The sequence below is a fragment of the Corythoichthys intestinalis genome, chromosome 12 (assembly GCF_030265065.1).
Source record: "Corythoichthys intestinalis isolate RoL2023-P3 chromosome 12, ASM3026506v1, whole genome shotgun sequence".
Classification (NCBI taxonomy): domain Eukaryota; kingdom Metazoa; phylum Chordata; class Actinopteri; order Syngnathiformes; family Syngnathidae; genus Corythoichthys; species Corythoichthys intestinalis.
In genome coordinates, this window is record NC_080406.1 from 3,575,910 (window position 1) to 3,588,308 (window position 12,399).

Genomic DNA, 12,399 nt, shown 5'->3' on the forward strand with positions numbered 1-12,399 from the left:
TTGTTTGAGGATTCAAGGTAATTATTATTCGTATCATGCATGCATTTTGAAAAGTGAAAAAAATCAACGGGAGAAATTAGCCGCTACGGCATTGACATCATAGTTCGCAATATTTATGTAAAATAAATGCTAACTGCACGTTTTTTGTTGTTGTTGCTTTTAACCAAGGATTGAGACCGTTTTATGTCCATATCTAGAAAGAATTCAGGGATTTAAGCATTTATTCACAAGAATTTTCACCGGAAAAGCTCTGTTCACATCAGGCGGCCACCATCTACATACACTAATAGTGTAGCATTGTACTTTGACATATTTACGTAGAATAAATGCTTACTGCACATTTTTTTTTGCTTTAAACCAGGAATCGAGACAGTTTTAAGTCTATAAAGAATTCAGGGAGTTAAGCATATATTCACAAAAATTTTCACCGGAAAAGCTCTGTTTACATCAGGTGGCCGCTAGCTACATTCACGAATAGACTAGCATTGTACTTCGACATATTTCCGTGAAATAAATGCTAATTGCACGTTATTTTATTTTATTTTTTGGGGGTTTTAACCAAAAATAAAGACGTTTTTACGTCCATATCTATCAAGAATTCGGGGATTTAAGCATTTATTCACAAGAATTTTCACCGGAAAAGTTCTGTTTACATCAAGCGGCCGCTAGTTACATTCATTAACAGACTAGCATTGTACTTCGACATATTTACGTAAAATAAATGCTAACTGCACGTTATTTTTGTTTGTTTGTTTGTTTTAACCAATAATAGACCTTTTTACGTCCATATCTATAAAGAATTCGGGGATTTAAGCATTTATTCTCAAGAATTTTCACCGGAAAAGCTCTGTTTACATCAAGCGGCCGCTAGCTACATTCATTAACAGACTAGCATTGTACTTCGACATATTTATGTAAAATAAATGCTAACTGCACGGTTTTTTTTGCTTTTAACCAAGAATCAAGACTGTTTTACATCCATATCTATAAAGAATTCAGGGATTTAAGCATTTATTCACTAGAACTTTCACCGGAAAACCTCTTTGTCTGTGATTCCACTCGATCAGCTTTGACGGCCTCACCAACAATGCAGCCCCCCTATTGATCTGCCCCATGTCCCCTCAATACATAATGAAGTCTCTGCTAAAACCACCCAAACATTTCTAGGTTTTCATATATTAACTAGGATAGCATGCAAACAATGATAGAAGAAGTAAAATAAGTGAACCTTCTGCCTAAGGAGACTTAAAGACCAATTGAAACCAGTTTTTTCCAAACAATTTAAACCAGGTGTGTGCCCAGTCACTGATGAGTGGTTTAAAGCTGCCCTGCCCACTATAAAACACACACCTGGTAAGAACTGTTTTGATGAGAAGCATTGTCTGATGAGCATCATGGCTAGGTCAAAAGAGCTGTCTGAAGACCTGCGATCAAGGATTGTTCATTTGTATAAAGCTGGGAAAGGATACAAAACCAGCTCTAAAAGTCTGGATGTTCATCAATCGATAGTCAGAGAAGTTGTCTACCAGTGGAAAGAGTTTGCCACTGTTGCTTCTCTCTCAAGGATTGGCCGTCCACCAAAGATGATGCCAAGATTTCGGTGCAGAATACTCAGAGAGGTAAAAAGGAACCCTAGAGTGTCTTACAGAAATCACTGGTGCAGTCCAAAATTTTTGTGCACACACCAACTATATGTAAAACTATGGCCAAAAATGGTGTTCATGGGAGGTCTGCACGGAGGAAGCCACTGCTGTCTAAAAAAAAAACATTGTTGCTCGTTTAATGTTCACAAAAAGGCACTTGGACATTCCACAGAAGTTTTGGCCAAATATTTTGTGGACTGATGAAACCAAAGTTGAATTGTTTGGGAGTAACACACAACATCATGTGTGGAGGAAAAATGGAGCGGCTCACCAACATCAACACCTCATTCCCACCATGAAGCATGGTGGAGGAAGCAGCATGATTTGGAGCTGTTTTGCTGCCTCTGGGCCTGGACAACTTTCAATCATTGATGGATGAATGAAATCAATAGTTTATCAGGATGTTTTGCAGGAAAACATGAGGACGTCTGTCAGACAGTTGAAGCTAAAAAGAGGATGGATGCTGCAACAAGACAATGATCCAAAACACAGAAATAAATCAACTTCTGAATGGTTTCAGAAGTACAAAATACACGTTCTGGAGTGACCACGTCAAAGTCCAGACTTAAACCCCATTGAGATGCTGTGGCATGACCACTAGACAGCGATTCATGCCAGACATCCCAAAAATCTGACTGAACTACAGCAGTTTTGTAGAGAAGAATGGGCCAAGATGAGTCCTGATCGATGTGCCTGGCTGATCTGAAGCTACAGGAAGCGTCTGGTTGAAGTTATTGCTGCCAAACTGGGGGTCACAAAATATTAAATGTGATGGTTCACTTACTTATTTATACCACTTCTGTCATTGTTTTCATACTATCGTCATTAAAATATGAAAATCTATTCATGTTTGGGTGGTTTTAGTTAAAGCAGTTTTTTTTCCATCTGTGTGATTTTGACAAAGATCAGATCACATTTGATGGTGATTTTATGCAGAAATGTGAAAAATTCCAAAGGGTTCAGATACTTTTTCATCCCCCTGAAAACTACTGTATATGTATTCTGTCATTCGATTTTGAACCTAATGTTAACATTAAGCTAACACCTGATTCATATGTGATTTCATGACGACAAATGTAAATATTCACATAAATGTAGTTAATATTGACCTGCCCTTGATCTACACTTAATCCAACTTGAAGAAGCATTACCTGAATGCCACATTATACTTTCCGGACTTGAAAACAGATACAGAATGCTTTGATTTTGCTGGTTTAGCTTTGGTCACTGTGTGGTCTACTTGCTCTCTCTGTCAGATCCACTCTCTGTATAGCACAGCAAGCCCCAGCATGCTTAAGAGGAAACAAAGCTCCAGGGTCGAGACCCAGCCCATGACCGACTTTGGGCCGGATGAGACCCTAGCAGATAGTGCGGACATCTTCTGGATCAACAAACCAGTGGGTGCACTTTTATAATCTTTTTTTTTTTTTTGGAACGCCATCTGTTCCTTGACATTTATTAACTGGTAGGGTAATAAACAATTGAACATTCTTAACTACAGACATTGTAAGTAATGCGTTACATTTACGCTGTTACATTTACTTGAGTACTTTCTGATAAGAGTAATTTTACCACGCTATAGTTTTTACTTTAGTAGATTTGTGCAGAAGAAACAGTACTCTTACTCCACTACTTTGAGTCCGTACATGATTCCTTTTTTAAAATCTACATATTCGATTTGACTTGCCAGACAGTGGCTCTAGCAGTTTCACCTATGAGTCGTCACAACTCATCACATGACTGCATTATTCCAATCAAATGTAATTACAGTGACACGACCATGCACAAGCTAGCAGTTGGAAGTCCTATGATCACGCCGGCGTGTTCAATCACATGGCGTCTTTAAAGCACTATTAAAAACTATTTGACATCGAGCGCTGCAGTCAACATTACTCAAAAATATTTTCTCCACCAGAGGGCACTCAAGCTCTTTAGACAGGTGTTGTTTCATTTCAGTAGATTTATGTTGTTGTAATTTTAGGATTTTTCTGTATTTTTTGGGCCTAATATTATTATGTAATAGGTCATAGTACAGTATAATAATAGTAGGGCTGCAGTTATCGATTATTTAGGTAATCGATTATCAATGAGTTATTCGAATTAGGAACATTTAATGCGTTGCAGAATACATTTTAGGAGAGTGTTCAAACTATGCAGAATTGCACTTTCATTTCACAAGAGCAATAAATGCATTTCAAAATCAATTAAAATACCTGAGCTTAGACTCAAACGGTATTCAAAAGATAAAAAAATATATCGGAACAACATAAGAACAATTGGCTAACATGCATAGCAAAAGTCCGCTAACTTAAATGCTATAAAATGCTAACGTTTTTTAGAATGCGCTGAACAAATCATTCAAACATATATTCCTACAAAAAATGGCTAAATATACCTATAAACTAAATTACGAATGCATGAAAAACATTAACCCAAACAAAAACTAACCTTATGTTGGTCTTAACAGGGAGCAGCTGTACACAATGAATAGGTTGCTCCTGAACCCTTTACACTAGGCTGCTGCTAGTTTGAAACGGCCTTAAAAACAAAAACAAAACAAAACAAAAAACTCTTTTGCAAGGCATGGCAGCTTTTATTTTGGTGTGGAGGTGAGCCACAATGTTTTTTATGTAGGGGAAACCCTGTAAACCCCCATTGTGCTAAGAATAACATACCATTGTTTAAAAAAAAAAGACCTTTTAACACAATTACTCATTAAGTTTTCTTTTTACCGAACACATTTTTTACTTGTACTTCAGGAATTTCTTTGGATGACGACTTTTAGTTTTACTTGAGTAATATTACAGTATTTTGAAGCAACTCTAGTTGTACTTGAGTATAATTTTTGGCTATTCTACCCACCTCTGCTTAACTGTCGTACAGGTATGGCTGTTGTATGTACAGTATACTGTAAACTAAATTAATAATAAAGCCTCTCACTTTTTTTTTTTTTTTTTTATCAGATGCTTGAATTATCTTGTCACATAACTGGAAGTCATCTGTTTTTTATAGGAATGCATCTAAATAAAAATTCTTGGCTAAACTGAAAATGAGAAAACCTACGCCAAAAAATACAAACACAAAAATAAATCATAATGTAAAAATATAGCTAAATTTCGTCAGCTGGGATAGGTTCCAGCACCCCCGTCATCCCTGTTAGGATAAGCGGAAGACGGACACATGGATGGTTATATCAATTTGCACATTTTGCCAAATTAGTGTGGGTTCGCTTGATGCTTCTTTAGTGATGTGTTTGCGTCTTTTTCATAATTTCTCTAACAGAAAATGTGCAGTACATATTAAAACAATTTGTCTCTTAACTTCCTGCAGTGGGTGCACACCCTGCTGAGAGCCTGTGCCATCATCAGTGTCATCTCTGTGTGCATGAACACCCCAAAGACATTCGAGCACTATCCACCCCTGCAGTACGTGACATTCACTCTGGACACGCTGCTTATGTTCCTCTACACGGCCGAGATGATCGCCAAGATGCACATCAGAGGAATTATCAAGGTAACGACCACCACTACAGTAGAAAAATGATACATTTTGTTCTTTGAAACTTATGGAAATCAAGCTTAGTATTATTACTACTACTATTCATAGGGTTGAAAGTGGCTAGAATTTCTTGCCGGATCTCCTGGACATGAAGGTTGCCACGGAGCCAGAATTTTTTTTCTTACTAGGAGGGTGGGGTGAGGTCAAACCTCCTAAAACAGGGGTGTCCAAACTTTTTGCAAAGAGGGCCAGATTTGGTGTGGTAAAAATGTGGGGGGCCGACCTTGGCTGACGTCCTTTACAAGCCATTTTAGCAAGCCATTCTGTGTGTTACATTTGCTTTATTTTATTTTATTTTTATTAATAATTTCAACAATCTCGCAACTAGCCTTTGTGGCGTTCTCTTTTGACTCTTGGGCTCTTGCGAAATACTACTGCTGTAAAATTAAGCCAGCTTCAAGTTGGTTCAATTTCTCGCTATGTATCTTCCCTGTAATCTTGCCAGCGTGTCTTGTTTGGTAATACCGCCTCAGATTGAACTCTTAAAAAACAGCGACTGTCTCTTTGCAAATTAGGCAGACACAGTTGTTGCGTAGTTTAGGGGCAGTTTACATGGCGACTCTGCGACACAAAGACGCAATGACTGAGTAGCGGAATCGCCTCTCGTGCATATGGTGTCGGCGAAGACGTAAGGTGAAGACGAAAAAGTCTAAATCCTGCCTCCAAAGTGGAAGAATTCGATTGCGGGGGATTGAGGGGGGCTTGCTCCGCATGAATATCAAAAGCTCCTGCGGCGCGAGAACGCGCCAATAATGTCAGCACTCGTACACGTCACTTTGGGCATGCGCAGCGGTGCTACTAAACATTAAAAACAGCGGAATTTCTGCTTTAATTTACTGTGTTAATAATATTTTTAAATTAAATATGTTGATTGTTTCCATTTTTGTGCCTTTTTGAACAAAAGAAAAATGCCATTGCTTCGAGTGGGCGGGCATATTTTTTTCCAGGCTGAGGAGCTTGTTGGGGTCAAAGTGCATCATTAACTGTCTCCATTTAAATCTGCACTGCCCCCTATGGCCTGGCATGAATACTACATCGTTTTCATGCGGAATTTCGACATTGTTCGAATGGAGCGGGCCCATATAGATGCAAATTTGAAATTTTTCGTATGCTCGGAGAGTCACCATGTAAACGGTCCCTTAGTGTAGAAATAGTCCAATTTCCACCTATCCTTGAAGCGTCGGACGTCGCAGTCAACTTTCTTTTTTCTGTTGATTGTCGCCATTTTAGAAAATTGGGAGTAAAGGGTCACCCAAGGTAATGTTGCTTAGAGTGCTGCTGCATTTTAGTGGGTAAATGAGGAGCAGCATTTAGTGTGTAAGCTACTTCATATGCTGGTAGCAGTACGTCTGACCAATTTATTAAATCTGTGTGCGGGCCAGACGTTATTGATTTTATGACAGAGGCTGGGGGCCGGATGAAATTTGACCACGGGCCGTATTTGGCCCCTGGGCCGGACTTTGGACATGTCTGTCCTAAAACAATGAAATGCAGATAAAACTGCTTTGGGCACAGTTATTCCTATAACTCATACAAACAAAAAACCCAGATTTTCATTCAAAATTGTATTTTTTCAATGATTTGCAAAATAAAAGTTAAAAAAAAAAAAAGCAGTAACCCCAACCTCCATTGTTGTAATTGGCTAACTTGCAACTCAAGAGTTCGCTAGCTTGAATGCTATATAATGCTAATGTTTACAACAATTGGCTAACATGCATCGCAAAAGTTCGCTAGCATAAATGCTATATAATGCTAATGTTTACAACAATCGGCTAATTTGCATGGCAAAAGTCCGCTAGCTTAAATGCTATATAATGCTAATGTGTACAACAATTGGTTAACTTGCTTAATTAAATAATAAATATCGGTGGAAATGGATGACGCTACACAAGCACCTTATTATGCTTGTTGTTCACTTGTGTATGTAAATTTGACGTTGGTAGATTATCTTCTTGGAGATGAGATGCGGGTTTTAAAAAAATTTTTAACATAGGGTTTTGACAGTTGGAGTCATGTTTTCGGGATCAAAGCACCATTCTGCCCCGAATCTTATACGAGAACGGCGTTCCGGACCGTTCCAGCCCACTTTCACCCCCTAACTACTCAAAAATAGAAGATGCAATTTCTGGAGACGTGACCAAAACCCTGTAGATTCTAATTGGATATCTGTCATTATCAATGGCTGGCAATTAGTTAATTTTAGGTCAATTGTTAATTTTGAGGTAGAGCACCGCATTATAAGGCGCAACATTAGTCGTAGTCGTAGGGGTTGTGTTATGCTTCCACTAGATGGAGCTGTGCTAAAGGGAATATCATGCCATGATTAACAAATATCGATCCATTATAGCGCAAAAATTGAAGGCTTTTAGTTGCGCCTTATTGTGCGAAAAATACGGTAATTAAATGTCCTTGCTGGAAAGAAATCTGCAATTTGACTGAATGAACAAAGCTTTTGTTCATCTATGGTGTTCATCTGAACACACCCTGCTATTTTGCAGTCTTTCTTTCTCATACTCTCCTCCTGCATCCAATGTCCCCTTGACATTTTACTTTGTTTATACCTGGGGGCTTTTGTCATTTTCCTCGGCTTATCATGTTGAAAACAGGTTGCTTCTCATTTCCCCGCACGACGGCCGGAATGCTGAAAATCTGAAGATACACACATATATAATACCTATTGACACATCACTGTTTGTGCTCAGTGGGCAGGTCAAAAAACGTGTTATTAGGGTTTGGTAAAGGAAAATTATTGAATTTACGAGGCGAATACTGCTTATTTTAAAGGTATTCGAATAATCTTTTTACTACTATCACTTCATATTATGTAAACAATGCTGTCATTGTTCAGCAGCTTTGCAGTATTTCTGGGGTGGGACAATAAATGGATAAGGTGATAAATCGCGATATTTTAAATCCTAGTACGGTAGGATATTGATAAGATGGGCCGTCGTATATTCGGGCCAATACAGTAATATGCATAAATTCATTTACAGAACAAATCTCAACAATTGCATGTTGTTTATAAAAATTTAACATCATTTGAAAGAGTCTGAGATTTGTTGTTGCACTGAAAAGCTGGACCAACAAATCACGACTCTGAAATTAAAAAAAAAAAAATTTTTTTAATGAAAATGAAATTGAAATTCGCGGCATCTAGGGAACAACGAGCTAGGATCAAACGGTATAGACCCCACTCACGTGACGTCACAACCACGCCTCCGCGCCATATTGTCCGTCAACTGGTCATGTTTACGCATTACCCCTACGTAAATTCCTCCTATTATGGCGTGTTTTTCTGCTCGTTAACATTAATAATCAAAATGGTGAAGGCGTGTGTGGCGGTTGGTTGCAGTAGCAGAGAAGATAGATGGAGAGACTTGAAGTTCTACCGTATTCCGAGAGACCCGGAGAGGAGAGCGAGATGGACTGCTGCAATTCGACGAGAAAACTGGGCACCAAACGATCACCACAGATTATGTAGTAGTCCTTTTATATCTGGTAAGATGCATTTAATATATATTTAGAGGGTTTGGGGCTGACAACCACAATTAAGATGATTGCGAGGCTAATCGCCGACAACATACAGTTTCAAATTCAAGATGCTTATTTCTTCCACCATCATTACATTTTGAATAATATTTAGCTGGTACCAAGTGAAAGAAGCTGGCCTCGTCTACGGATCATCAGTTAAACAGGTGTGTCCAAACCTTTTGCAAACGGGGCCAGATTTGGTGTGGTAAAAATGCGGGGGGCTACCCGATTTACATAGAACAATATATTTAAACAAATTTTAGCAAGCCCTTCTGTGTGTCACATTTGCTTTATTATTTTTTTTTTTGAATTCATAATTTCAACAATGTCGTATTTGTGGCGTTCTCTTTTGACACTCGGGCTCTTGCGAAATACTGCTGGTGTAAAATTAAACTAGCTTCAAGTTGCTTTCATTTCTCGCTGCGTATCTTCCCTGTAATGTTTTACCTGTTAGCGTGTCTTGTTTGGTAATATCGCGTCACATTGAACTCTTTGAAAACAGCGACTGTCTCTTTGCAAATGAGGCAGACACAGTTGTTGCGTATTTTATAGTGTTGCACCGATACCATTTTTTTGGGCCCGATACCGATACAGATACCTGGCTGTGCAGTATCGGCCGATACCGATACCATTCCGATACCACTCTGTTGGGAAAAAAAAACAAAAAAAACATATATATATATATATATATATATATATATATATATATATATATATATATATATATATATATATATATATATGTATGTATAAGGGTTGCAACGATACAGTTAAGTCATGGTTCGGTACGATTTTCGATACAATTCAATACATTTAGTATTTAGTATAGTGCATAATATTTATGTGCTTACTTCTTACTGATCTGTAGAAATTTTGTCTATAAGTGCCGAGAACAATCATTACTGTTTGTAAAGTGGGGCACGCTGTTGATTGCTGCAGCTCTCTTAGCAGCTATATTTACCATCTAAGCAAAACATCCTATTTGTGGTCCGAGTCCATCTGTAACATGTACTGAATTAACAGTATTTGCAGCATTATCTATAGTCACTGGTATGGATTGATTTGGCCTGCTTAACTTCCATTCAGTCATGGCGGTTTCTAATTCATCAATGTAGTATATGGACTACACGTCGCTTTAGGCTCACGCAGCTAATGGCATGGGATCTAATGTAGCACATCTAGGTTGCTATTTGATGAGATCTAGTGTGCGGGCTGCGCCGCTTGAGTGTTTTCTGGCCACAGAAGTCACTTATGCTCATTACTGCACAACACATATGACAGTCGTCTTTCATAAACAGGATGAGTTTGAAGTACGGCGCTCTTAATTTGCCACTCATTGTTCATCATGAAACCATGAGTTTGCTTAGTCTCCCTCGGTTTTAACGTTTCTGATCCCATCGGCGCTTTAATAGCAGACGTTAGCTTACGCATGATAATCGTTTGTGAATGCTATGTTAGATGAGCAGCGTAACATCGCGGATATGCGTTGTAGTTTACATCCTTAAAATTGAAGACGAAGGAGTTAATTTCGTTTGGTAATTTTGAGAGAAAGGCATACAGATGTCATGCATTGGGATTTGGGAAGTTAGCTCACGTGGGGAGGACAGTACATTTGCGTTCAAGTGATGCCAGTAGATGGTATCGGCGCCCTAAATGTTGGTACTCGTCGATACCGATACCACCAATTCGGGCCGGATCGGCGCCCCCTGCTGATACTGGTATCGGTGCAACTTTAGTATTTTAATGAAGAAATAGTCCAATATCCACCTATCCTTGAAGCGTCGACCATCGCTGGCAACTTTTTTTTTATTGATTGTCGCCATTTTAGAAAATTGGAAGTAAAGGGTCACACGGGGGTAATGACCCTTAGAGTGCTGCTGTTAAAGTTTTTCAAACTTTCGTGAGAATACGCTGAGTTTCTGTGGACAAGATAGTTGTAAATATCAGGGTAGCAGATGTCAGGCAGAGACGGCGAAGACAGTGGGTCGAAAAATATCGATTTAGGCATCAAATATGGATCTGGCGAATGGATCGACCGAAGCTTTTCCACATAATGCCTTTTATGCAACACATCCAATGAGTTTACAGCGTCTGAAAGCACCGGGGCTTCACTGAATTGCACTATAAATTGCACGACAAATTGAAACCATTGAGAATACGGATAAACAATGACGGACAATATGGTGGCCGGATACAGCGACACGTCATTGTGTGACGTTGGTGAGTGGGGTCTATATCAACATTCCAAAAAGAGTTGAATTTACGGTCTTTTTTTCACAAAGACGGAAGATGGTTCAGAGTCGGAAAAGCGCAAAGAAAAGAAAGAAATGTCCCACAGTATGGCAAGTGGGCATTTGCGTTTTGTTTTCAGCACCATTTTCTGCGTATGTTCCGGGACCTGTGCTTGTCACGTCATCCACGCGCTGTCATATGTACTTTGCTTTCCGGCACCTTTATGATTTACAAATTAAGCACTGTGCTGTCTACGTGTGTGTGCGTTTTTGTGTGTATGAGGCACAGCGGAAAGCTGTGGGCTGCTTCTCATTAAAACTGTTACCTTCTTGTTTTTTTTTTGTTTTTTTTTGAGTGATAACTGTTGATTTGTTCCGTTGCCATTTCCTCCTACTCTCTGCACAGGGGGATAACTCCTATGTGAAAGATCGTTGGTGCATGTTTGATGGATTCATGGTGTTTTTCATCTGGGTGTCCCTGGTGTTGCAGGTATATTGCGACATTTAACGTTTTTTGCTGCACTCGTTCTTTATAACCGCTTCAGATTTGCTCATCCAGCTTTATTGAAGACGTTTTACTATTTCAACCATCTGCCTCTCTTTGTTTTAAGGTGTTTGAGATTGCGGAGCTGGTGGATCAGATGTCTCCGTGGGGGATGCTGAGAATCCCCAGAGCGCTCATTATGATACGGGCCTTCAGGATCTACTTCCGCTTTGAGCTTCCTCGCTCCCGCATCACTAACATTCTTAAGTACATTTGAGCATTTTATTCTTACTGAAATTGATTGTGCATCAAGAACTAGGTCAGTAAAATGTTATTTGTCTAAAGCCTTGTTGTTGTTGGACAGGCGTTCCGGGGAGCAGATTTGGAGTGTATCAATCTTCCTGCTGTTCTTTCTCTTACTTTATGGAATTCTGGGTGTGCAGATGTTTGGAACCTTCAACCATCATTGTGTTACCAATGACACGCAGAAAGGGTAATTAACACTATTGTTGCCTATGCATCTGTGCTAACCTAAACGGTGCAATCGAAAACAAGAATTCTTTAGTGGCAATTACATTTGCAGGGTTCTCACAGATCTAACTGAATTGAAAGGTCTTAAAGTGCCTATGACAGCATAAAAAAATCTTAAATAGCATTATTATGTGAATTACAATCATATTTTGAGATAATTCGACTCTATACAACAATTTGGCAAAGAGCAGATGACGAGAAATCAGTCTTTTAATCTGCCGTTTAGCCCCGCCTGTCATTATACCGCTCTAGCGTTCCCAGCTGGATGATGACGTTGGCAGGGTCACGATTTCATCTGATTTAGAATTCAGCCAATTAAAGTGATACTTACGGTGGCAGGCGAAATCCAAAGTCCAAACACTTTGCAAATAGAAAAAAGCACGAACCCAAATTACAAAAGCTTTGCAAAAGAAAGAAGCAC

General features: G+C 39.1%; 1 protein-coding gene across 5 annotated transcripts in view; it reads left to right on the top strand.

The window, feature by feature from the left end:
- nalcn (sodium leak channel, non-selective) overlaps positions 1-12,399 on the top strand; it is a 128,654-nt gene that overhangs the window by 14,581 nt on the left and 101,674 nt on the right. For 4 of the 5 annotated variants that reach the window (XM_057852363.1, XM_057852359.1, XM_057852360.1 and 1 more), the window contains 5 exons: positions 2,900-3,040; positions 4,974-5,156; positions 11,370-11,453; positions 11,575-11,714; positions 11,812-11,940. In XM_057852363.1, the coding sequence (XP_057708346.1) occupies positions 2,900-3,040; positions 4,974-5,156; positions 11,370-11,453; positions 11,575-11,714; positions 11,812-11,940 (677 nt within the window). Of the gene's footprint in view, positions 1-2,896; positions 3,041-4,973; positions 5,157-11,369; positions 11,454-11,574; positions 11,715-11,811; positions 11,941-12,399 lie in introns of all 5 variants that reach the window. The other variant, XM_057852364.1, reaches the window with a different exon arrangement.